This window comes from Tasmannia lanceolata, unplaced genomic scaffold, assembly GCF_043159265.1.
Source record: "Tasmannia lanceolata isolate RefF3 unplaced genomic scaffold, GAP_Taslan_0.1 ptg000025l, whole genome shotgun sequence".
Classification (NCBI taxonomy): Eukaryota; Viridiplantae; Streptophyta; class Magnoliopsida; order Canellales; family Winteraceae; genus Tasmannia; species Tasmannia lanceolata.
Window position 1 is genome coordinate 1,518,012 of NW_027518702.1, and position 26,944 is coordinate 1,544,955.

Genomic DNA, 26,944 nt, shown 5'->3' on the forward strand with positions numbered 1-26,944 from the left:
TCATGGTCTGCTCCCATTTTGCTCGCAGTGCTCATTGATAAATGATAGGAAATAACATGATCTAGTCATTTGAAAGTAAGATGAGGGCGTCTTCGCATTCACCGCGCAGTGATACCCCTTTTAGGATAAAATCCCTCCTCTAGTCTGCAACTGATACAACACTACTAAACTGGTCTTTCTTCCTTCCTGCAACATGAACAGTTAGTGGACCCAACAATTAATTTGTTGAAATCTTCGAACAAGGCAGGCCCCACTCATATTTTTCAAAATGAATTGTAAAGCCCAAACCGTAGGATAATCCAAACAATCCATTTGATGGGCGACAACGTAAATAGGTTACGCTCAGCCCTCCGATCTAAAGAGAAACTGCATATTATGGAAACCTCTATAGATCGGACAGTTGCGATCATCCTATGGAAATGATTTTCGAGGCACAACCTATTTACATTGTGGCCCATCAAATGGATGGTTTGGATAATCCTATGGTGTGGTCCGTACAGTAACATTAATGCCCAATTGTAGGCCCCACCCATATTTTTCAAAAACGAAGTGTACAGTCCAGACCAGAGGATGATCCAAGCTAACCATTTGATGGGCCACAACATAAATAGGTTGCGCCTCCAAAATCCTCCAAAATCATTTCCCATTACAGCAAATTAGCAAATTAATTACATTATAACATCACAAACATGGATAAAAGTTCCATCTTCCAACAAAGAGAAGACAAATCACATTTCCATTTAAAACCGGTTTTCTACTCTCTAAACCAAAGAAAATAATAAAAAATAAGCTACCTGTGACATATTCTCCCTCATATACTCTTATTTTTTCACTCATATTTTTGGAACCCAACTCCCTCAAGTCTGCAAAGCCTACCCCTTGCCCACTAGCTCTCATAATCAAATCACCATTAACCAAATCACCTTTTTGTCTTTGCCTACGTATCTGCAATCTGCCAATAACTATATCAGCACCTCATCAGCATTTTGTCTGCTCCTTGTATCTGCAAGCCCCATCTTCCTCTTTCCATTGGAAACCCATAATCCCTTCTCCAAATGGAAAAGCACAGTTAGATAGCATTTTAAACTCATGGATTTCTGTTGGATATCCGAACAGGTGACTCCAACGTATATGCTTTTCCATCGAAGGATCATCTGGGAGTCATCTCGGAAAAAGTAGATGGCCCAGAACTAAATGGGTCTGTCGAGTCAACGTTTGGCAAGTTATAATCCGCTGAAAGAGGCAGTGCTGGTGAATTGCTTGAGCTTGTGGTTTTCAAGCCTTCTCCAATTTTCACCAAGTCCTGAATGATGCCTGGGGGTGTTAGTAGCTTCTCGTTGAGGCGGGAGTGTTTCGAAAGCATGTCTATAACCTGGGTTATCGAAGGCCGCCGTTGGGCTGACCCTTGGGTGCAGAAAAGGGCTACCTTTGAATATCTAATGACTTCTTCTTCTGGGTATTGTCCTAGCTCTGGATCCACCAGTTCTACCAGTCTCCCTTCTTGATAGAGCTGCCAGGCCTGTAAATGCAACCTTCAAAGTTAAAAAGGAAAGCCATTACAGCAATAGAGGCATCAGAGTGCTTTGATACTGAGGAGCACCATGATTTATGTGTCTCAAATCCAATATCTTGATTCTTTAGAAGTGGCATTACACACAATAGTTTGTTCAAATGAAATTAAAAACATAATGTGTTGACAGGAATTAGAATATGAAAATTTTAGCTAAATACAGTTGCAGCAAATAATTTTTCAGATTTCCAAGCTCGAATCAGAAAGTGTTGAAGAAATCAGCACCTTTGGCAAGAACTTTAGATTAAAAAAATAAAATAGGCAGAAGATCTTTTCTTTAATAAAGTTGTTATTCATCAAAAGCTAAACACAAGGCCTAGTAATATTCATAAAGAGTTAGCATTGGGTCAATTATGACTAAATCAGTCAGTCAACTACTACCACCATACACATGTAGCTAATGAGAAGATGAGTGTCTCAGTGGGGCCTTACTGTGGATGTGCAGCATCCACCATAATACAAAATCACACTGACCATGCAATCCTAGTTGCCTGACTAATGGGATTTTGTTCGTTAAAAGTAGACCATTGATCAGCTTTGGTTTAAAGTTTAAACAACCTTGTTGAGAAAAAAAATGTGATGGTTAGGAGTGTTTGACCATGTAACTTTGGTAGAGTCACTGAGGGGCACATACAGTTTAGATCATGTGACACGGTCATGTGTAGGGTCGTGATGGGCAAGTAGCCCCCATGGGTTGGCTGCGGTTGACCAAAGACCACATCTTCCACAAAATTCAGCCAAAATGTTAGTATAAGTATATTTACCAGGGCAATCTGAGCACAGTTCCAGGAGTAAAAAAGCCAAGCAAAGTAGCAAATCAAGATCAACATATTACTGCAAAGAACCCACCATTTTTTCTAGTGCTATAAAAATATGTTCAAATGTAAGGAAAAACTGACCCATTCCAGTAGGTACTTCTGTGCCCCTGAAGTGATTGACTTTCCACTACTTCTGCCACTAATAATTTCAAGTATAAGGACCCCAAAACTGTATATATCAGCCTTCTTGGTCAATTGACCACGCATTGCATACTCTGGTGCAAGATAACCACTGCAATGCAACAACAGTCGGATTGAACATATTAAATACATATAAGAAAAAGAATGCATTCTTCATGAAAGTCCCACTAATTAAAATTGGATAGACATCACTGTTTAAAAAAACAACAGAAAAATATGAATGGTGAGATCTCCTATAGTGTGGTTCCATTCGCTGACGAAGAGATTGAAGACAATTCAAGCAAGTGGAGCAGCAAGACGTTGACGGACTAATGAATATTTATGAATCATCCTTATTTCTTCTCGGTAAAGATACTATTAGAAAAATAAAATATATGGTAGCTGAAAGTTCTTTTTATATGTTTTCTATCGAATATGGTCTCTTTCCTTTTCAAATTCAATTTGACAGAAGAATTCCTTGATGTTCTTCAAACTGGCATGTCGTTCTTTCGTGATAGAGCATTGTTGTTGTGAAGTTAGACTCCAGACATCACTCTGGAAAGGCATCCTTTAAAAATTATGGCACCCACCCAACCCACCCACCCCCCCCCCCCCCCCCCCCCCCACACACACACACACACGTACGCACACCCAAAAAAAAAAATTAGAAAGTTAGCTAGTGCGATTGAGATACCATTGCATTCAGATGTACAAACCACAAACAGCTGAAGAATCTTCATTTGCATTTGCTTGACCTTGTGTTGAAGTAGCAACTGGAGTGGAGCTTCCAAATTGACAGAAATGACAAAGGACCAGTTACTCAGCCCATTAACATTACCATGGACCATCATCCTACCTCCATTGCAAAGCTTTCAGCTATTGAACTAATAATTGTTCGACTCAAAAGACTCGCTAAGCCAAAACAGAATCTTATAGTCAAGAAAGTATTGGGAGTGAAGAAGAAATTAAAATACATCATTATTATTTTTTTTGAAAATTGACAAATATATTCATACCAGCAAAATTACAATGGGGACTAGTGGTCCCACTAGATTTACATAGTATGAATTGCCCAGGAGCATTCTCCTTGGCCCAAAAGAAAAACCCATAACCTCTTACATTACCCAATAGCCTCAAATGAATCGAATAAAGCAAAAAGTGCCATATTTGTGGAACCCCCAAGTCAAGATTGTGACATGCCACATCACACCAATTTCTCCACTGCAATCCGCTGGCAAATTCGATTTTCAAAAATCCCGCTCGAAGGCCCAAAGCTATTGTCCGCCCCTAACCATGCACGATAGCCAACCACCCAACATCATCATCCGATCTCCGGCAGCCTCCACCTCGAACCACCACCAAACACCGACGGCTCCCCGATAAAAATATATCAAATTCTTCCACCATCTTCTCCAAAACCTACTTCCACTAACCCAAAAATCATCCCATCCAAAAGTATACTCCTAGCCCTAACCCTAAACCGTAACTCTAAAGACTATACTACTCCCCCACTTCCTTCTCCAATCAACCCTAACCCTAAAAGCCCTAAAACTTCCCTCCTCTTCCTCCTCCTTCAAACCTTAACCCTACATCATTATCCTACATTGGAATGGAGGACCCTTTGGCAAATTAGGAAGAGGAGTACTATTATTTGGGAAAGAGGTTTGCAAATTAAAGTTATTCCAAAGTAGCTCCCTCCCCCTAGTGGATGGATCAAGTTTAATTTTGATGGGAGTTCTAAAGGCAATTCATGTTGGGTTGGGCAGATATCAAGGCATCTTCCGAAATTTCGATGGACGTTCTTTATTAAAGCTTTTCTGGGTCAATAGGTGTGTGTGTGACTCCAATGAGGCAGAAGCAAGAGCCCTTCTATGGGGATTGAAATTGTATGCCAACACTTTTTATGATCCCTTAGTCATTGAAGGAGACTCTACAAATGTCATTGCTTGGGCAACTTAAAAATGAACAAAAATACGAAGGCTATTTCGTTCATAGGCGCTCTCAATTCAGATCTACGATGCTCCATCGGATTTTGCAGCTACGCCTGGGTCATAATCCAAAATAATTTCAGACCTTATGGATCATATGGGCATGGCTCAGATCCATCTTAATATTCGGATCCTTCGTATCCATCAGACCATCTGGGCCCATTGAAACTCCTAGCAATGTGGTTGTCCAATGGGCGACAATCCTTACAATGTTTAGGAGTACTTCAGCAACTTCTCTCTACAAGTCCTGGGAGTTATCTGGTTGAGCAGTTGTGGCGAGGATCTCCCTCACCCTAAATGGGATTCTCCTCCTGGGTTTCTAAAACAGAACTTCAACAGGTAAAACCTTGGAAATCCAGACCGAGCTAGCATTGGGGGTCTTCTTAAGGAACTCTTCGAGGGAGGTTAGATGGGGATTCTCGGGCCGTGTTGGCCAGGACTACAGTAAGGTTGAGCTGCAAGCTCTTCTTTTTGGTATCCAGTTGTGGATCAAGATTTGCTTGATTATCTTATCATTAAGGGTGACTATCAATGTAATCAGATGGGTTAGAGACGATGTTTGTTATCCTTTGAGAATGGAGGTTCACAAATGCTATTGAAGAGATTCTGTACGTGTGAGTGGCATAATACGGAAATCCAACACGTTTAGTGTACTGCTGGTTGTGAGACTGACCGACTTGCTCGTTTTGTAATCAACTGAGATGACATCTTAGTGTTTGAATTCCTCCCTGAGGCACATGTGGAGCTTCTCATTTCTTGTGTACTTTTTTTGCGTTTGTTTTTTGTTTAGTTCGTTGATTTATTTTTTCGAGACGTCCTCGGTCTTGGTGTTTGCCTTGCTATTGTTTGTTTTAATTCTATTTGCCGACCATTAAAAAGACAAAGACATTCTTGTATGCAACTTCCTTATGGATTTCAATTATTTAATGATCATTGTTTAGAAAAGGACTAAATTCAAATGTAATTATTATCTTTTTTTTTATTTTCTTTCGTAATAAATTGGCTCAGCTTAGACAAGGGTGGCCAATCCAAAATATAGATAAAATGAAGGCATAAAAACTTCTGTTAAAATAAGCCTCATTCATGGTGATATGCAACATTTACTGTTGCAAAAAAATGTACACTGATGTTTAAAATCCAAAGATATACAACTAGAATCCTATTTGAAGAAGACCACACGTGAATCGTAAGAAACAGTCAAAATGGAGTTTGTCAGGTGTAATGATTGTTAAAGGTTTCATAGTTTTGTCTTAAGGATTGAAGGGCAAAGAAATAATATTGCAGTTGACGTGCTAAACTCGACCTCTTTCTTGGCTTGTCTAATTGATCCAGAATCCAGATGCTATATTCAGTTCATAACTAGATAATAATGCCACGAAATTTTATTATAAATTTTAAATTTTATAATTTGATGTGAACTGAAAAAAGATGACTGATTTAGTAGTACTTACTCTTCACAGCTTTTCTTTTGAATATTTTCTTAATTTTATTAAACTTCAAGGAAAACTTGCAATTTACGTTACAGTTCTACAATTTGAAATATGGCCCTTTTTTATGATTAATAATCCAATTCGCTTTCCAATACATTGACATGCACAGCCGATGTCACAAAATAAATGGTATCTGAGCAACCAGAAATTCAAATTGAATTGATCCACTAGTAAAGAAGCATTTTATGATATAATGCCGAAGTAAAGAAAGGACAACGAACATATTAAACGTCAAAATTCAACAACATTTTTTAAAGGGATAAAATTCAACAAATATGGAAGGTTACTTACACTGTTCCAGCAATTCGTGTACTTAGATGAGTAACATTGTCTGGGAAAAGTTTAGCCAAACCAAAGTCTCCAATTTTTGGTGCAAGGTTCCCGTCAAGAAGAATATTACTAACTTTTATGTCTCTGTGCACTATACATGGATCAAGTTCTTCATGAAGGTATGCCAGACCCCTGGCAGTTCCCATGCATATATTAGATCTTGTGTCCCAATCTAGTCTAATCCTTTTACTCCCTGCACACAAGGCAAGAGAATAATACTTATCTTTATGATGCCTCATTTGGCATAATTTATATTAAGAATACATTCATATCCCATACTTTAGTCTTTGTTGTCTAATTTTACCTAATAATGCACGATCAAGGCTGCCATTTTCTACATACTCATAGATCAAAGCACGATTTTCTCCTTCAATACAGCAACCAATTAGCTCCACAAGGTTTGGATGGCTAATGTTTGAGATTATATCAATCTCAGTCAAAAATTCACGAATGCCTTGCTTTGATTCGGTAGAGAGCGACTTCACGGCAACTTGGGTACCATTCTTGAGGGTTCCCTGGCAAACAGAGCATCAAAAGAAAATTAAATTAAGAAAAACAGAAGATAATAATCTGAACGTAGCGATGGACAAGATTCATGTTTACATGCCTTGTAACCATAACATCAAAAATAAGAAAAGAGTTGTGTTTACATGTGTTGAGACCATAACATCAAAAATAAGAAAAGAGTTGTGTTTACATGTGTTGAGACCATAACATAAAAAATAAAAAAGTTGAACATTCAAGAAATACTAGAGAGGTTCGAACAAACAGCCATTAGAAAGATGTGACATTCCCCGAGTTTCAACAAAAAACTTCCCCATTAATATTTTGCAGACAATGAAGCATTCAGTTAAAAGAGGAGGGGGTCTCCAAACTCCATATTCTTTTCTATTTTTCTATCCACAGTTTTTCCCTCTGGGGCTTTCTATTTCATAGGAAGCAATGGGTTTTGAAATAACAAAGGGAATGGGAAATCAGTTATGTTTGCCATATTAAACAATTAAAAAGAGGGTGTATCAAGTATGCCAACTAATATGCACGTCTAACAATTAAACATTTTCTTTTAAAATTTTAAATGCAACTAATAACTAATTCCATGTTTTCTTTAAGGAGATACCATTAATGAAGGAAAAAGATTACAAGAGCACTTCACCGGGTAAAGATCCCCCATCCCTTCCCCCCCCCCCCCTCCCAACCCAACACACCCACATATAAAAGGAGTCACTAGAAGCTCCCAATTTGGCCAAGCGATCAGCCAAATTGTTGGCACTTCTAGGAATTAAAGACAGAAAAAACATCATTCAAGCATAATTCTGTGATCTCAACAATAAGATTACCAATTCTCCATGGACCGTCGCTCTTCCCTTTGGCCCACAACACCATATTAGAAGAATCGCTTTCCACTTCCGAGCATCACTCCAGCTGACTTGTAAAGATGGTCAAACCACGATGAAGGGCATGAACCTCGGCTTTTGTGGAATCAATTATGCCGATAGGACCAGCAAATGAATAGATGATATCACCTGAAGAAAAAATGCCCCCAACGCTTGTCTTGCCTGGGTTGCCAAGAGAGCAACCGTCAACATTGAGTTTGATGTCGTTTGTAGGAGGTTTCCATCTCGCAACAACTTCATTTTTTCGAGTGTTACATCTCAAGAATGTGTCCCAATTCCTAATAATGATATACACCGAGTATCCAAAGAACGCTTGGTTTTGAAGAGCACAAGAAACCATTGCATGCCGGGTGTTCCAAACCAACCGATTGATGGCAAATCATTTATCTTCAAATTTATGTCGATTCCACTCCTTCCAAATGTTCCAAATGATAGCATATGGTATAAGGTGCCATAGCGATAGACCAAAAGAACCAATACCGTTATTCTCCAACTCTGCATCAACTCTTGTATCACTTTAAGCAAGACCCAGCTAACCCCATACCAACTTAGAACCTGATCCCAAATGCAAGAACCTACTTTACAATGAATGAAGAGATGTGAAATGGATTCCTCTTCCGATGTGCACATAAAACATATATTTGCCAATTGAACGTGCCAACCTTTTAGAACAAACACCGATCACCTTAAACTCAAAAAATTATTATGTCAAGAATCCAAATGATGGATCTCAGTTTCTATTATTTTCTTTTCTTTTCTCCATTTTTGAACAATTGGGAATTTATCACTGATCAAATGGGAACAGAGGCATCTCCATTCAAAACTTTGAATGCTACCTTCCTAATATCTATTCCCCTACTTTAATCCTCCCAACTATCTGTTTTAACGTATGGATAAATGGTGACTTTATTAGGAAACAAAAGAAATGAAAACTATTATACAAGGGGAGAGATTGCTGAATACTAACGACTGTGCCACTCTAGAAATTGTGGCCCTATATCATTTTCTTCTCTCAAAATATGACTAGATACACAGTTGCACTTCACCAAACTGGCAATCTTGCAAGTCCCCATGGACTCCAAAACCTTTCCTTCTTAATTGCAAGCAAGATTCCTATCTAATAACCTTACTCGTGTGTCCCTATCTCATTTTCTTCTCTCAAAATATGACAAGATACACAGTTGCACTTCACCAAACAGGCAATCTTGCAAGTCCCCATGGGCTCCAAAACCTGTTCCACTATTCTTAATTAGAACCAAGATTCCCATCAAATAAGTTTACTACTAAATCTGTTCCACTATAATCTTTGATCCTAAGATGCCAAATGAAAGCTAACTTGATTTCTCCTCTATGGTTTCTGATCACACCCTTCTAATACCTGAAAGCCTTGGATTGCCTGTCAAGCTTCAATCGAAGTTAAGCAAAGCACAGACTACCTTTTGGCATATAAAAGCACAGGCAAACACATCAACAGAGAGCCCAACTCCTTTAATGGCCTTAAATATGGAGTGATTAAATGAGGACAATGGACTATTCTGATCATAAGAAAGAAAATGCAAATCTAACTTTAGTTTCTCGAATCCCTTTTCACTTGAAACTTGTATATACTGAACAATGGTACCAGTTGCTACAAGAATAAACATACAAAATGTCATACCGGTGTCCGATACTTCAACATTAAGTAGTATCCATACTGTATTTGAGTATCATAGTCTAAGTAATCGAAGTTTCTTGGATAATTCAAAATTTGAGCCATATAGGCAAGATGAAACCAGAAAATCTGCAACCAGCAAAAACTTAAGTCATTGCTTTCATAGAACTAAACAAGAACCATTTAAATGTTTATACTTGCATACCTTGTAGACCGTTCCAAAACCTCCTCGCCCGATCCTATTGCTTGCATGAAAGTTCTTTGTCGCAGAACTGATTTCATTGTAAGAAAAAAGCTTGATATTCTTAGCCGACATATACCCTAGCAAAATATAACAAGGAAATGGAAATTAAAATCTAGAAAAGCACGGTATGACCAGAGAATCACATGAAGATTACAGATCAGACAGTGGGTCAAAAGACTTTGCTATGAACCACCCTTTCTTTCAAATGTATGTGTCTGTACTAACCTGCATGAGATAATCAATTAAATCACTTTCCATTTTGATTTTATTTTATTTCAGAGGAATGCATTTCTTGTTCTAACATTCATTTAGTATAGGAGGAATGCATTTCTTGTTCGAACTACGTTTTTGAATCACACTGGACCTCCTTCAAAACTTGGAAACAAAAAAGAAAAGAAAAAAAAAATTAAAAAAAGAGACGCAACCAGTCAAACCGGTACATCAGCTGTTTTTATACAGGTCAATGGACTGTTTATGTATAATTATCTTGGTAGGATACATTGATCCAATCAGATAAAATTTCCCCCACATCAGAAAAAAAACATAATGTTTTTGCATTATACGTAGTCATAATTAAAAAGCTGTCAGTAAATTGCAGCCTAAATCCTTCAAGAGCCTTCAAGAGTCTAAAAAAGTGCTACATATGGTCTACAATATAGAAAGTTATGGGCTATGTTGAGTATAAGACAGACTTGTTGAAGGGTATTTTGGTATTAACGTATGTGTTGAAGGGTATTTTAGTCTTTGTCCCATGTAACCCTAAGTTGGGCTTATATATACATCATATTACATGTGAGCTCCCTTTAGTGGAGACTAACCATCTTCTCCCTCACTCTTCTCCTCCTTCTCTTCCTTATCCATTCCAACAAGACTGAACATTTCATACTATACTAGTTTGGGAAAGCAAAAGTGAGATTCACATCCTATGTACCACAAATGCATAACTAAACCTCAAGAGACATTTAGAAGGAACCAATCATTATACAAATAAATTTTCCTTAGATATTGTACTCATGTCAGTACTTGGACTTTTGACAGAAGGTAAGGCCTAAGTAAGGACTTAGAACTAATTAAAGTGTATACGTTGTAACTCATATCTATACCAATGTTGTTTTCTCCTCTAAGTAATTGAAAAGATATTGGCTAGAAAAAAGGTATACCGTGTAAATAGAATAAATAGCAATCAAAGAACTAAATGGAAAAACCAATGGCTGAAAATCGAATGGTAGACTTGAATCAAATTCAATTGTAACTCATAAAAATGTAATCTATTATGGAAATATTAGAAAAATAAATAAAAAATGTAATATACGAGAGAGTTAGTTTTGGTTCTTTACTTCATACCGGAAGTACAAAACTAAGCCATTTTCATCAACTATATTAGAATCTTATCATTTTTTGGGCCAGTAGTATGAAGGATTTTAGTCGGGAGTTAAATTGATCGCATCTGGGTGTGCTCATCATGGATAGCACTGAGGCTGTATTCTTCAGGCTTAATCAGCTTTTTGGCGATTGTTGAGGGGACTCGTCTGTTAACTTACCAACTTCTCCAAAAGCTTAAGATGTTCGAGATAGGCGTTATTTATCTTTTATACTTTAACACTCCCCTGCACGTGTGGCCCACTTGGCAAACACGTGGCACATGTGGTCCCACTTTGGGCCGACCATCACATGTGGATTTTTGCTATCTAGGAGGTTTGCACTCGAGACCTTTGGCTCTGATACCATGTTAAATTACCAACTTCTCCAAAAGCTTAAGCTGTTAAAGAAAGGCGTTATTTATCTTTTATACTTTAACATCGTCAAATGTGAATTCTTGAGTGGGCAGCCAGTCATTGGGGCGGTGACGTTTCACTGACGAGATTAGAGTTATTGTGGATTGGTTTGAGTCTGTTTTAGCTCTTGTTCATGTGTTTCATAGTTTTAAAGTTATGGCTGATTCCTTAGGCAAAATGGGAGGGTGCTTGGCGAGAATTTGGATGTTCGGCAACCTCTGCCCTCATAGTAATGTCTGCTTGTTTAATCTAATCTATCTTCTTAAAAAAATCAATAATATCAGCTTGAAGCCAAACAAATCTAAACAAAGACCAAATACCAATCAATTCGAAACATTTTTTTCCTTAACAAAATGTTAAAAGTCCAAACATGATTAAAATTCCAAACACACAAAATCCTACCCAAAGAAAAAGGTTCATTTCTCCTACTTGATAGTTGATACAATTGAGTTCGAGATTCGCTACCACAATTTGAAGAAAAGAAGCTCAACAAAAGTGTATGAATCCATAAAAACCTTATGCAAAAGATAATGTTGTAGTCCCCGCTGTGAAGAAAACTCAAGAATAAAGTATCGGGTTTAGGTTGAATAGAAAATCCAAAACAACCGAATCTTCTAATGGGAGTAAAATAGAATGAAATAGAGGCTTAAGGGCCTTCATTAAACAGTTTTTGCTAAAGAAAAATAAACCAGAAATAATAAAATAAGATAATAAATAAATAAATAAAACATTACTAACAGTTGCCATTAACAACCATGAGATTTTGAATGTAACTCAATCGTACTATTCATGAGTTGAATTATAAGAGTCATTAAAAGTTGCAAGATTAGTGTTGCATAGCATTTAACTCAAGGATTTGAATTGCATCTAATAAGATTCAGTTCCGATTTGGATCTTAAATCTTAGGATTTTAACAAATATGAAAAAAAAAATAGACAAGAGAGGAAGTCCCCAATGAACAACATGTTGACTCCAAAAGTGTTCAGAAAAGTCCATCCACAAAATCTTTCCCAATAATGGCCTCAAGACTCATTCATCTATTTAGAGAATCACCGAGCCAACTACATATGTCAAAGTTTGCTATTGTGAACCATCAAGGTCACACTTCTTTTGATCATATGGTTCATCTCAAGTCTCAACAGGTCTCTGCTCAGATGGACTAATCTCTGCAATCTTAATATCTTGTAACCAAACTAACTCAAAAGGCTTAAAAAAAAAAACAAAACAACTCTTCAAGGTTGAGGTTCATGCTTCTAAACCTTGACAGAAGGGCAAGGGAAACATCTTCAAATCTTAAAAGTGTAACCAATGAAAGTTCTCTTCAAGGAGTAGCCAGTGGAAGTTTTCTTCAAGAATACTGTGAATCACAGAAATACAAGCTGATAGGAAAAGAATTTTCGTTAGAAAGAAGACATGAACGTGTAAGACTCAAATTTTTTTAAGAAAAAATTCTCAACAAAAACATTAAAAACATCAAATTGAAAGAGATGACAGAATGACAATAAAAGGCCTAGGAGGATGGAAAGGAAGAGTCTGGCACGGATGTTATCATAGAACAAAACAAATGAGCATGGTTTAGAGCACAACAATCCATTACATATTAAATTCAGTAGCGAGTGCCAATACCAAGCCAAAAGGAAAGAATCAATGTAAGGGCTGCTACTTTATTGTGTAACGTATAGAAACAGAAAGGTGGAGAATAAATGTATAATAAATTTCTCACCATCAGCATCTTGTTCAGATGAACCCCTTCTTGATGAACCAAAGCAGCAGCAACGCATATGCATACGAGACATGTCGTTGGATCTTCTGAAATTCTATGTATTCCCCTTTCTCTATGCGATGTGGGAACCAAACTGTTAGAAAATGAAACAAATTTTTGTTTATCTCCATCAAAAGTTTGGAATCAAAAAAACTTTATACAACCAATAACTCGGTAGAGGAGGAGAGGGAGGGGATGTTGTTTAGAATCAAGGACAGCAAGCAAAATCACATGTAAAAGACCAAGGAGTTGGTGTATGCAATTTTATCTAACTTTCATATCCATATTTCCTCCGACTTCGACAGTCAAAATTGAAAAAACAGAACAACAGACAACAGGGACATATTCTTAAAAGTTTGATAGGACAAAAAATTTACAAAGAGAAAGCTTTATTGACAAGGGAGTACACCATTAACTTCTATTGTTTCCCTTCTTTTCTTTCTTCACAATAATGTACACCCTAGAAGCCCCCAGTCACCAAGCTTTTCTTAATTATTTTCTTCTTTCTACACAAAAATGTAATACATTTTGCTACAGCCATTACTCCACATTAATCTCCTTGATTTTTTCCCCACATTCCACCTGATACAAAATCAAAAGACTTCCCTTAATTTCCAAGAAACTTTTAGGAGCCATTTGGGTACATGGATTTTATAATCCACGGTTGTAAAATCCTGCATTTTATAAGCGAAATTTTGGATTTTATAAGCTAAAATCTGCATTTTACTTTCCTGAAGATGTACCATCTAAGTAGCATATAAAACTTGGAATTATTGAATCTAGACCAAAGAAAAATGGAGAGGGAATTCCTCCATATATATTAGCTAATCTTCCACTTAAGATACATCAATATCCATTAACCTGCACATTGCAATTTTCTGCCCTCCTTAGCCCTGACCCACCAATTTCCAAAGGGAAATTGGTGGGATTCTCAGTCCATTGGCCGACCAAAATATGATAATCAGTGCCATAAACTCTTACACCCACGTCCAACCTTCACAATCTCAGCCTTTGGAAATATCGTTGTGTATCTTTTTTGAGCTCTCGCCTCCTGCTACTTCCGATGGAATAGGCCACAACAGCCATGAATTAGCAGCTAGAAACTGATTTAATCAATCAGAGCAGTTGAGATTGATTGATATTGTAATCTTTATATTTCCAAACCTAAATTTGATTAAGGTGATGTTAACTGCTTTACATGATTACCAAACATGTCAACTTCTTCTTTCCAATACCAAGAATAGCTTCTCCACAGTGTATGAGTGTATGGACCAGTTCATTAACACAAATTCAAGGTGGGCATTGAGATGAAGAGCTTTAAGAAACCATGGAAAATGAAGTATAACATAACATATATATATATATATATATATATATATATATATATATATATATGTGTGTGTGTGTGTGTGTGTGTGTGTGTGTGTGAGGAAAAGGATTGTACGCTCGAGTGTACCAAGTGTTAGACCGAAAATCGGTAACAGGTACAACAGTGACGTAAGAACTGGGCCGGATAACCAAAGGAGCTGAGTCCTGGGGGGACCGGAGTGAACGAGTAGTGAAGTGGCTGGAAGCGAGTCCTGCTATGAGGGCTGAGTCCTGCACAAGGCAAGCGAGGTCAGAAGACCAACCCGGGTTTTACTCCGGACAGGCCCTTCGACACTCAAGTCAGTATGAGCAGGAGTGAAGGGGAGAAGTCTAAGAGTTTGGGTGGAGAGGGTTTTTCGCATTACCCGTTGGTTTGAGCTTTGATCCCCTATTTATAGGGGAAAACCTGGTGAGGTGTACAGGACAATTGTCCTGGACAGGTGGCGGCCTGTGAGAGGCTGGAGTTCACCTACTCCAGGACAGGTGGCGGCCTGTGAGAGGCTGGAGTTCACCTACTCCAGGACAGGTGGCGGCCTGTGAGAGGCTGGAGTTCACCTACTCCAGGACAGGTGGCGGCCTGTGAGAGGCTGGAGTTCACCTACTCCTGGACAGGTGGCGGCCTGTGAGAGGCTGGAGTTCACCTACTCCAGGACAGGTGGCGGCCTGTGAGAGGCTAGAGTTCACCTACTCCTGGACAGGTGGCGGCCTGTGAGAGGCTGGGATTTTTACACCCCATCAGTTGCCCCCCAAGTTTTCCAAGTCATTGAGGGACTTGGGAAAGTGTGATCAATCGTTTCTCTGAATGGGTAGGCATTGTCTGGGAGTGAATCGGGGAATTCCGTCTGGAGGTCCAGTCCGGAGTCCGGCTGGAATTGGTCTGGGAGTCCAGTCCGGCGTCCGGAGTTCGGAGTCCGGAGTCCGGAGTCCGGAGTTCGGAGTCCGGAGTACGGCTTCCACCGGACTGATTCTGACGTTTTGTAGGACGCGTCGTTTTCAGTCCGGAGTTCGGAGAAAGGAGTTCGGAGTCCGGAGTACGGAGTACGGCTTTAACCGGACTGATTCTGACGTTTTGTAGGACGCGTCGTTTTCTGTCCGGAGTTCGGAGAAAGGAGTTCGGAGTCCGGAGTCCGGAGTACGGAGTACGGCTTTAACCGGACTGATTCTGACGTTTTGTAGGACGCGTCGTTTTCTGTCCGGAGTTCGGAGAAAGGAGTTCAGAGTCCGGAGTTCGGAGTCCGGAGTTCGTCTTGCGCCTAGTCCAGTTCGGACCGGACTGGTTTTTGTCGTTTTGCTGAAACGCGTTATATCCAGTCCGGCTGGGGCCGGACTGATTTTTGTCGTCTTGCGCCCAGTCCGGTTCGGACCGGACAGCTTTTTGTCGTTTTGCTGAAACGCGTTATATCCAGTCCGGCTGGGGCCGGACTGATTTTTGTCGTCTTGCGCCCAGTCCGATTCGGACCGGACTGCTTTTTGTCGTTTTGTTGAAACGCGTTATATCCAGTCCGGCTGGGGCCGGACTGATTTTTGTCGTCTTACGCCCAGTCCGGTTCGGACCGGACTGCTTTTTGTCGTTTTGTTGAAACACGTTATATCCAGTCCGGCTGGGGAAAATCCAGTACGGAGCACGGAGTACGGAGCACGGAGCGCGGAGCACGGAGTACGGAAATTTCTTCTGGAGATGCAAATTTTTACGCGCGCAGAGACGCGCGTGTTTGACCCTATTCTTGAGTGGGAGAATGTGCCCGTCATTAATAAGGGACACGTGGCGCTATTTGAGTGCTCTCAAGATGCGTGCATCGCATTTATTGCCCCACCGCCTCTGAAAAGTTTATAAAAGGAGGTTTTCCCCTTTCATTTTTTACTTTTCACTTTTTATCTTCTTTTCTCTTCTCTCTCTGTGAGCTCGACTTCGCAGTTCGTAGTTGGAGTGGCGCAAGGGTTCGACGAGCTCTACTCACCGGTATTCCTCTCAGCCCTTCTCTTTACACATGTCTGATAGTAGTTCCCGTTCTGAGTCCGGTACGGAGTCCTCCACTAGTAGTAGTTCAGAATTTAGGCCGCCTCAAGAGCCTGTAATGGCTGAGTTCTCCGCTAGGATCGACCTCGTAGATAGCGACGACGGAGGGGTCAGGGACGAAGTGATATTAGACTTGAACACCACCCCACTCCCGACTGGTAGTCTCCCCCGAGCAGAAGGAAGTGTTGAAAGCGACGTTGGCGAGGCGTCCACAGCATTCCTTCCTGGCCGGGCGGTGGAGGTGATCGCTAGAGCGCGAATGGAGGCCAACCCAAAGTACAATCTGCGAGCTTTGGTCGAGAAAAATTACCTCACAAGGTCCATGTTGGGGGATATTCGAGACAAGTACTGCGTGCCCCCAAGATTTGAACTGAGGGCAGCTATAGAGGGAGACAGAGCCTGTAACGAGAGCCGGGATCTCTGTATCTACGAGGAGTCACTGAGGGCGGGACTCCGATTTCCTTTGCACCCATTTTTCGCAGCGGTGCTTCGATACTACGGACTGGCCCCAGCTCAAGTAGCTCCGAACTCGTGGAGACTACTGACTGGGTTCTTGTATCTCGTCCACGGCCGGTTAGAGAGGAGCGTGAGTTTGTCGCTATTCCGTGCTTGCGCACATCTGAAGAGGCATAAGGAAGGGGGCTGGATCTACATCAGCCAGCGCCCTGAGCTAAAAATCATTACCGGCATCCCCTCGTCAATACATTCGTGGAAGAATAGGTTCTTCTACGTCGAGGATAAGGAGGCCAGTGAGCCCTAGCCTGTCCCTCTAGTGTGGGACACTCCGGACACTTCCAAATTAAGTCGAAAGCCGCTCCTCGAGGGTGAGGATAGAGAGACTTTCGCCTTGATGCGGAAGGAGATTGAGCAATCGGGCCTTATCCGCTGTGCAGAGTTCTCAGGAGAGGAGATGCTGGTTGGGCTGGGCGTGAGTGCCGCGACTCCAGAACGTATGTAGCTAGACCTGTCTTTAGAATTCGTTTATTTTTGTATACTTGCTTCTGACTGCTTGCTTCTTTGCAGAGATGAAGAAACAGTCAACAGTTGAGAAAATAAGACAGGGAGCCCAGCCGCGGGCACAGGAGGGTGCTACACAGGCACTACAGGAGCGCCAAAAGAGAAAGGCGGCTGAACTGGCAAGTCCGGCCCCATCACGAGGCACTCCTCCACCCCCAGCTCAGAGGGCCAAGACTACAGTGAAGCTAGTAGGCCCCTTTGCCCAGGGTGGTGGCTCTTCTAGGTCCGGTGGTGCTTCTACTGGAACCGGTTCTGGAGCCCGTCCTCCTACAGGACTGAGTGAGAACGTTTTTCGGCCCAATTGGGCCGTTCTGAAGGATGATACTGCCCTAGGCGAGAGCCGAGTAGCAGGGGAGATCATGAGCAAGTGTCTGTTGCAGAAGGACAAGCAACAGGTCCTTCGTGAGCCGCCAGCTACAGGGGAGGAGGCGGTGTTGTCCTCGCTTTACCAAGTAAGAAAAAGATGTAGTTTGCTACCTTTCTGCCCATTTTTTTCTTTTGTCTATACATCGCTGATGCTTGCTCCTTTCTGCAGATCTCACTATACTACAATGATCTCAAGGAGAAGAGTAAGAAGTTCTCCGACGCCATCACCACATCTGAAGAGGTGAACGGAAAGCTGGCCACTGAGGTCCAAGAGCTTCAAACGAGCATCGGACGAGTACAGGAGGAGAAGAAGCTGTTGATAGAGGATCTGGCCACAGAGAAGAAGAAGCTGGTCAAGGCTGCCGAAGCCATGGAGGCCCAAAGAGGAAGAGCCAAAGAGAGGCAGGAGGCAGCAGAGAAGGAGGCCACAGAGGCGAAGGAGGCTGAACTTTTCAGCCTGTCGAGTGAGGCTTATAGTCTTGGATACTACGACTGCCTCCAGGAGCTCCAGGCCTGCAATCCAAACTTAGTGATGGAGAATATGACTCTTCCTGCCAGGCCGAAGATTTCTGATGAGGAGCCAGATGCCCCTGCTGATGCTCCTGCTGACATCACCTCTCTTCCAGATGCTTAGTATTTTTCTGTTATCATTTTGTAATGGTCCTTGAGACCCTGGAATTTTTGACAGCCTTTTGAGGCTAATTTTGTAATGGCCCTCGAGGCCCGACACTTTGATTAATGAAATCATACTTGTCCTATTCTGTTTTCTTTGTCTCTAATAAGCTTTAACTGTTAACTGAGTGACTTGCTCGACTTGCCCTTTAGTTTTGATAACCTGGGACCAAGGCTGTTGATGGCCAAATTTTGACGAACCGGCTTTCCAGTGAGTACCCAAGTGCTGTGAACTGGGTTTCCAGTGAGTACCCAAGTTTTGTGAACTGGGTTTCCAGTGAGTACCCAAGTGCTGTGAACTGGGTTTCCAGTGAGTACCCAAGTTTTGTGAACTGGGTTTCCAGTGAGTACCCAAGTTTAAGAACTGGGTTTCCAGTGAGTACCCAAGTTTTGTGAACTGGGTTTCCAGTGAGTAAGGGTGAAACTGAGTCTGCAAAAAACATTATTTATTCATAATAACAAATTTACAAATTTACAAAGTCACCTTTTTACGCAGGACATTTTGTCTATTGATAATATCTCCTGAGATTTTTAGAGTTCCATGCGTGGGGTAATAAGTACTCCTCCAGTGTCTCTAGCTTGTAGCTTCCTAGGCGGATAACTTCTTTCACCCGATACGGCCCTTCCCAAGTCGGGGAGAGTTTTCCGACTTTCGTCGGTTGGGAGACCGCTGCCTTTCTCAGGACCAAATCCCCTGTCCTGAATTCTCTGGGACGAATCTTGGAGTTGTGATAATTGGATACCCTCTGCTTGTAAGCAGCGACCCGGATTCGAGATTCTTCCGGATCTCTTCTAGCAAGTCGAGATTGGCGCGGAGCCCGTCGCTGTTAAGCTGCTCATTGAAGCTGGTGATTCTGGGAGATGGAGCGCCTATATCAACCGGTATCACAGCCTCAGTACCAAAGGAGAGGTTGAACGGCGATTCACCAGTTGTCGTACGAGGAGTAGTGCGGTATGCCCATAGAACGTGATAGAGCTCATCTGCCCATCGACCAGCTTTTTCATCCAGTCTCTTCTTTATCCCCTGAAGCAGGATTCTGTTAGTCACTTCCGTTTGCCCATTGGTCTGGGGGTGAGCCACCGAAGTGAACCTCTGTTCAATCTTTAGATCGGAGCAGAATTTCTTAAAGTTCCGGCAGTCAAACTGTTTGCCGTTATCGGTTATCAAGGCACGGGGAATCCCAAATCGGCACACTACTGATTTCCAGAATAAGTTCTGCACATTTTGCTCTGTGATCTGTGCTAGAGGTTCTGCCTCCACCCACTTAGTGAAATAGTCGATCGCCACTACCACGAACATGCGCTTTCCAGAGGCCGGTGGGAAAGGGCCCAGGATGTCCATCCCCCATACTGCGAAGGGGAGTGGACTAATAATTGGAGCCATTGCTACAGCGGGCTGGTGGATGGTGGGAGAGAACTTCTGACACCTCTCACACCTTTTAACCAGACTCAGTGCATCCTGCCTTATGGTAGGCCAATACAGTCCTCTGAGCAACACTTTTATCGTCAGAGCTTTGCCCCCCAGATGTTCTCCGCAAATTCCTTCATGAGTCTCCCGTAGCGCATACGCGGCGTCGCTCGGCCTCAGACACTTCAGATATGGGAGAGTATATGACCTTTTATACAGATTGTCGCCACTGAAGGAGAATCGGGCAACTCTCTGTATCACCTTGCGGGCTTCCTTCTTATCCTCCGGGAGTCTAGCGTCGCGCAGATAACCCACGATCTCATCCATCCAGCACGGCTCATCTTCCAACTGCATGACTTCCATGGCTTTACTTTCGATGCTGGACCTTTGTAGGAACTCTATGTGTATGCTTCCGAGAGTAGTATATCCAGAGGCAGCCAGTTTTGACAGTACGTCGGCTTTGGCATTTTCTGTTCTTGGTACTCTGATGACCTCGAAACTTGCAAACCGGCTGGAAAGTTGGCGAACCTTGGCGAGGTACTTAATCATACGCTCGTCTCGAGCTTCGTAGACCCCTTGGATCTGGTTTGCTACCAGCTGCGAGTCGCAGTATGCTTTTAATTTTTGGCCGCCGGTCTGAATTGCTAGGCTCATTCCGGCAAGGAGGGCTTCATATTCTGCCTCATTGTTGGATGCGCGGAATCTGAATCTCAGGGCGTAATCCGCAGTGAACTCATCAGGCCCAGTGAGGATGAGGCCGGCTCCACAGCCGTTTTTATTCGAAGATCCGTCGACGTATACTTCCCAAGTCGATGCGCTGGTTATGGAGTCCTGCTCGGCTGACGGTGGCCTAATTTCTGTCTGGATTTCCTCTGCTATACATTATTCAGGAGCTGTTCTCTCTGCAACTGGGAGCTGTACTGCTTCAGGATCAACGAGCTGCTGGGGGATGGTGCATTCAGCCACGAAGTCTGCCAATACTTGGGCCTTGATGGCTGGCCTAGGTGCGTACTGGATATCGAACTCGCTTAGCTCCACGGCCCACTTCACAAGTCGCCCGGAGATATCTGGTCGATGGAGTACTTGCCGGAGTGGCTGATCAGTCAAGACTTTTATGGTATGGGCTTGAAAGTAAGGCCTTAACTTTCTGGCCGCCATTACCAGCGCGTAAGCCAATTTCTCGACCCGCTGGTACCTCGTTTCTGCGTCGTGAAGAACCTTGCTGACATAATAGATAGGTTTTTGCTGGCGGTGTTCTTCACGGACGAGAACAGCTGCCAGAGCCGTGGAGCTAATGGAGAGATACAGAAATAGCTCCTCGCCCGGCTCCGGCTTTGTTAGTAGTGGTGAGGAGGACAGGTACTTCTTCAATTCCTCGAATGCGGTCTGGCATTCCTCCGTCCAGGGCGCGGCCTTAAGTCCTTTCACCGCACTAAAGAAAGGCAGGCACCTTTCTGCTGATTTCGAGATGAAGCGTCCCAGTGCGGCTATCATTCCCGTGAGCCGCTTGACTTCTCTGATAGTTTTTGGAACAGTGAGCTCCATCACAGCTTTGATCTTCTCCGGGTTTGCTTCTATCCCTCGCTGGCTTACCATGAATCCTAAGAACTTCCCTGAACTGACACCAAAGGTGCACTTGGTGGGGTTAAGTTTCATGCTGTGCTTTTTCAGGACCTGAAACGTTTCCCTGAGATCAGATACATGATCCTGCGCACTGTGACTCTTGACCAGCATATCGTCCACATAGACTTCCATGTTCCGGCCGATTTGGTGCTGAAAGAGTCGGTTCACTAGCCTTTGGTAAGTAGCTCCGGCGTTTTTGAGGCCAAAGGGCATAACTCGGTAGCAATAAGTCCCTTGATCTGTGACGAAGGAGGTCTTTGGTATATCTGACTCGTACATCCTGATCTGGTTGTATCCGGAGAAGGCGTCCATGAAGCTCAACAATTCGTGACCCGCCGTGGCGTCAATGAGCTGGTCGATCTTCGGGAGTGGATAGCTGTCCTTAGGACAAGCTTTATTCAGGTCGGTGAAGTCGACGCAGGTCCTCCATTTTCCATTTGCCTTCTTGACTAGGACTACATTTGCCAACCAGTCCGGATACCGAATCTCGCGAATGAAGTCAGCTTTCAAAAGCCTCTCCACTTCTTCTTTTATTGCCTGTCGCCTTTCAAAAGCGAAATGTCTCCTCTTCTGCTTGACCGGTCTACAGGTCGAATCGACGCCGAGTCGGTGGGTGCTGATCTCTGGGTCAATGCCTGGCATATCAGCAGGAACCCATGCAAAAACATCTGCATTCTCCTGGAGAAACTCAGCAAGCTGATGCTGAATGTTATTGCTGAGTGAAGAACCGATCAGAGCCACCTTCTCACTGTCTTTTGGGCATAGTGGGATGGAGATGAGATCTTCAACGGGTTGGTTCCCCCTGAGTTCGTCCCTTACATCAAGTAGTTCAATTGGCAGTGATTCCACTGCATTTTTGCCTTTGAGTGCCGTCGCGTAGCACTCCCTGGATTGAGGCTGATCTCCTCGGACTTCGCCCACGCCATTGGGCGTTATGAACTTCATTTTCTGATGGTAAGCCGAGGCCACTGCACGGATCAGGTTCTAGCCAGGCCGTCCCAGGATAGCATTATAGACCGAGGTGGCCTTTACTACCAGGAAGTTGACCATGGCGAAGGCTTGACAAGGTGGGTCTCCGACAAGAACGGGGAGCTCAATCTGCCCTACCACCTTTACAACCTCTCCGGAGAAGCCAAATAGATCCGAGTTCGCCGGCTTCAGACGGTCGTCGCCTATCATCATTTTCTCGAAGGCATGGTAGTATAAAATGTCCGCTGAGCTCCCATTGTCCACGAGAATTTTCTTCACCTCCCAGTTGGCAACGAGCATGGTTAAAACCAGTGCATCGTCGTGGGGTAGGATAAGGTTGTCCAGATCTGCATCTGAGAAGGAGATCTCATTCTCCGTTCTCGTCTTTTTGCTGGTTGTGTGCACGGCGTTAACTCGTCGCGCATATGCTTTGCGGGCAGCAGAGGATGTGCCCCCGGCGGCTGGTCCACCCATTATTGTACCGATAACCCCCCTTGGCTGAGATCGAGGTGCCTCCTGCTGCGTACTAGGCGGCTGAGGAGTTTTGTTACGAGCAGGGGGCGGCTGTGATCTTCGAGGACTGCGGCCTCGGGGGCTCTTCTCTCTTCGCTCTTGTTTGCGGCCATCAGTTCGAATGTACTTTTTCAAATAACCGCGGCCGATAAGCTGCTCAATTTCCTCTTTGAGCTGCCAACACTCATCCGTGTCGTGGCCATGGTCCTTGTGGAAGCAACAGTATTTTGAGGGATCTCTTCTGTTCCCTTTGGAGATCATTCTCGCAGGCCACTTCACGAATTCTTCTTCGCTGATGGCAGCCAATATATGTTTTCTAGATGTGTTGAGGGGCGTGAAGTTCTCTCCTCTTCTTTGAGGAGGCGGAGACTTCTCTCTCCGGGGAGGTTTATCCTCCCTGCGTTGCTTGGTGGGATTTTTCTCTTCGGAGGTTATCCTCCGATTTGAATTAAGAGCTGCCAGTGTTTCTTCCACCGTTATGTACTCCTCTGCCCCGGCCATGAGATCTGGCACCCGCGAGGAGCGCATTCATAGCTGCTGAGGGATCTAGATTGGGCACCTGAAGTGCCTCCCTGTTGAAGCGGCGGACGAACACTTTCAGAGGTTCATTGTCGCCCTGTCGCAAAGCCATCAGAGATGCTGTCGTTTTCTTCGGCCTGCGACTGCTCATGAAGTGGCGTACCAGATCCTCTCCGAAATCATCGAAATTACTGATGGAGTTCGGTTTGATCCTGGAGTACCAGTCTCTCGCCGCGCCAGTTAGCGTCGTTGGAAACGCTCTGCAAATGAAGCCGTCGGAGACGCCGTGAAGGAGCATCATTGTTCTGAATGTCTCCAAATGGTCGACGGGGTCAGTGGTCCCGTCGTACTGCGGGACAGCGGGCATTTTAAAGCCACTGGGTGCTGGAGCACCCAAGACATCATCAGTGAACGGCGTTCTGCTTGAGAACGCCCTGGAGGCGGGCCGGCTCTGATCCTTCGCCAGCTCTTCTATCCGGTGATCCATCTCCTCCATTCTCTGTAGGAGCGGATCCGTTCTGTGCTCCGCGGGCCTGATTCTTCCCATTGATCGGCTTACCGCGGAGCCGGACTGGCTCTCCGGACTCCTTCGACGAGACCGGGACTTCACTGGTGGAGCACGGTCTTCGTGAGCTCGGGGCCTTGGTGCGGAGCGGGACCGTGACCTCTGACGGCGGTAAGGTTCTGCTCGGGCATACCCCGCTGTGGGGTGATGGACTTGTCTGGTGGAGTGGTGAGTTCGATCCTCACCATGGCGCGACGACTCTCCCCTGTGGACGTCTGGCCTTCCTTGGACAGATCGCGGAGCCTCTGGGGGAGGTTGTGAAGGCGTCTGGAGCAGTTGCTGGTACTGCCCGACGAGAGCTGTCATCTGTTGAAATAGAGCTTGAACTTGCTCCGGAGTGGGCAGGGGGTTCAGGTGCTCTGAGCTAGCAGGGCTCTGCTCAGCTGTTGCAGAGGCCGCCACTACCAACGAGGCGATTCGCTAACTTCGGGTCCTGCGAGGCAGCACGGCTTGATCAGCCAGTGCAGCCGGTACACGCGCATTCTTGCGCCCTGCCATTTTTTATGAGGTGTTTGAGAACGACTTTTAGTTCTGCGGTCCCACGGATGGCGCCAATCTGTTAGACCGAAAATCGGTAACAGGTACAGCAGTGACGTAAGAACTGAGCCAGATAACCAAAGGAGCTGAGTCCTGGGGGGACCGAAGTGAACGAGTAGTGAAGTGGCTGGAAGCGAGTCCTGCTATGAGGGTTGAGTCCTGCACAAGGCAAGCGAGGTCAGAAGACCAACCCGGGTTTTACTCCGGACAGGCCCTTCGACACTCAAGTCAGTATGAGCAGGAGTGAAGGGGAGAAGTCTAAGAGTTTGGGTGGAGAGGGTTTTTCGCATTACCCGTTGGTTTGAGCTTTGATCCCCTATTTATAGGGGAAAACCTGGTGAGGTGTACAGGACAGGTGTCCTGGACAGGTGGCGGCCTATGAGAGGCTGGAGTTCACCTACTCCAGGACAGGTGGCGGCCTGTGAGAGGCTGGAGTTCACCTACTCCAGGACAGGTGGCGGCCTGTGAGAGGCTGGAGTTCACCTACTCCTGGACAGGTGGCGGCCTGTGAGAGGCTGGAGTTCACCTACTCCAGGACAGGTGGCGGCCTGTGAGAGGCTAGAGTTCACCTACTCCTGGACAGGTGGCGGCCTGTGAGAGGCTGGGATTTTTACACCCCATCACCAAGCTTATGGTACGCTCGAGTGCCCAATCACATGGGTCCCACATTTTTTGTGGTGATCCAAAGCATTCATTTGCAAGGCCCTATCATAGATAGGGTGTACCAAAAATCAGCTCCATTGAATCATCCTAACCCCTCCAAAAGTGGAGGGCAAAAATGGGCAGATTTGTGGTTTGTCCATTTTGCCCTCCACAAATGGATGGGTTAGAATGATCCTATGGAGCTGATTTTTGGTACACACCCCATCTATGTAGGTAACTTACCTACACAAGTGTGTAGGAAATGTTCTCTCATATATATATATATATATATATATATATATATATATATATGAGAGAGAGAGAGAGAGGCGCGAGTAATCTAGCAAACTAAAGAAGAAGAAGAATATGAACATAAAAAAAAAAAAATGCAATTATGATGTACTAAACCGATTACATGATGCAGCCCAATAGAATAAAAGCATCTCATGTAAGATTAGAATACCATGTAATATTAAAAAGAACAAAAAAAAAAGATGTGCTCTTTCATGAACCTCTTCCGCGTTGAATTGTTTAAATTGAAGATTTCTTTTTATTGACACAATATATGAATGAGGAACTAAAGCCCTGTTTAGATTCCAAGAAAAACATTTCTGATGGAAAATGTTTTTTCAGGAAAAATAATTCTTCACACAATTTGGAAGCAAATGATATGTTTATGGTTAATTAAAAGGAAGATCATCATGAATTAAAGGTCCCTCTAAGTTAAAATTGAATAAAATTGATTCAAGTTATCTGTTTTTGGTGGGTTAAAAAAGTAAGAACTGTTAGAAATATATTTTCCCTTCAAACTTTTTCAGAAAATTCCTGCAATCCAAACAGGGCATAAAGAATTGAGCTTCTCTGTATATATTTTCATCAATTATTCTGGGTTCTAAACAAATTCAAAATAAAACTGGAACTTTAAATTCAAGGATTCAAGAAAACCCAAAAAAAAAAAAAAAAAATTAATCTGCAAATATATTATAAGAAAAAGATTACCAGACGAGAGAGTGAAATCCTATCAAGGGGATTAAAATGATGGGCAAATAGATGGTGGTGCAAAATTCCTTTATCCTTAAAGAGGACACGAAACCGTCATTAAGAAGAAAAACTCTTCATTTTTTCCTTGTCAAGCTTCTTGGCCTTCCTGGCAACTTCACATCACAAATTCTATTTCTATTCTCTCCACGTTTCAAACAAGTAATTGGTGAGCTGGGTCTTCTCGAATACAGAAGTCAGCCCCTAGCAAGTTATTGAGTGAGATTTGCTAGGGAATTTCGCAAAATGGCATTTCGCGGCTTGAGAGAACATCTAGGGAATTTTGCATTTCGCGGCTTGAGAGGTCACCCCCTTAGTTTTTAATAATGCTTGTTACGTGACGGGGTCGACGGGAAGAAAAAAATTATCCAGGGGTGTCTTTGATGAATTTTCAACTATATTGTACAAAGTCAAGGGCTCTACTTCTTGGACGGTAAAGAGTCAGGGGGTGTCGTTGATGATTTTGAAAACTGAGGGTTATCGTTGAAAATGTAAGAAAGTTGAGGCGGTGTACTCTACATTTTACCCTTTATTTAATTCATCTCAAA

The 26,944-nt window shown here is 43.3% G+C and overlaps 1 protein-coding gene across 2 annotated transcripts; it reads right to left on the bottom strand.

The window, feature by feature from the left end:
* Positions 1–656: 656 nt before the first annotated feature.
* On the bottom strand, positions 657–26,542 carry LOC143858032 (cold-responsive protein kinase 1-like). Of its 2 annotated transcripts, XM_077368619.1 has the most exons (8): positions 26,358–26,542; positions 13,104–13,236; positions 9,567–9,682; positions 9,368–9,490; positions 6,621–6,831; positions 6,278–6,509; positions 2,470–2,620; positions 657–1,519 (listed from the first exon to the last, which is right to left on the bottom strand). In XM_077368619.1, exons 2-8 carry the CDS (start codon positions 13,174–13,176, stop codon positions 1,151–1,153), a joined length of 1,275 nt encoding a protein of 424 aa, XP_077224734.1. In that variant the 5' UTR covers positions 13,177–13,236; positions 26,358–26,542; the 3' UTR covers positions 657–1,150. The 2 variants fall into 2 exon arrangements, with proteins under 2 accessions (XP_077224734.1, XP_077224735.1); XM_077368620.1 differs by lacking the exon at positions 9,368–9,490 and having other exon boundaries at positions 693–1,519.
* Positions 26,543–26,944: the final 402 nt, after the last annotated feature.

Bases quoted from the DNA above. Each gene is read 5' to 3' on its own strand.
- LOC143858032 (XM_077368619.1), bottom strand. From the start codon at position 13,176: ATGTCTCGTATGCATATGCGTTGCTGCTGCTTTGGTTCATCAAGAAGG. The intron at 9,683-13,103 runs GTGAGAAATTTA...ATATTTTGCTAG, and splicing joins ATCTGAACAAGATGCTGATG to GGTATATGTCGGCTAAGAAT. The intron at 2,621-6,277 runs GTAAGTAACCTT...GTTGCATTGCAG, and splicing joins ACACGAATTGCTGGAACAGT to TGGTTATCTTGCACCAGAGT.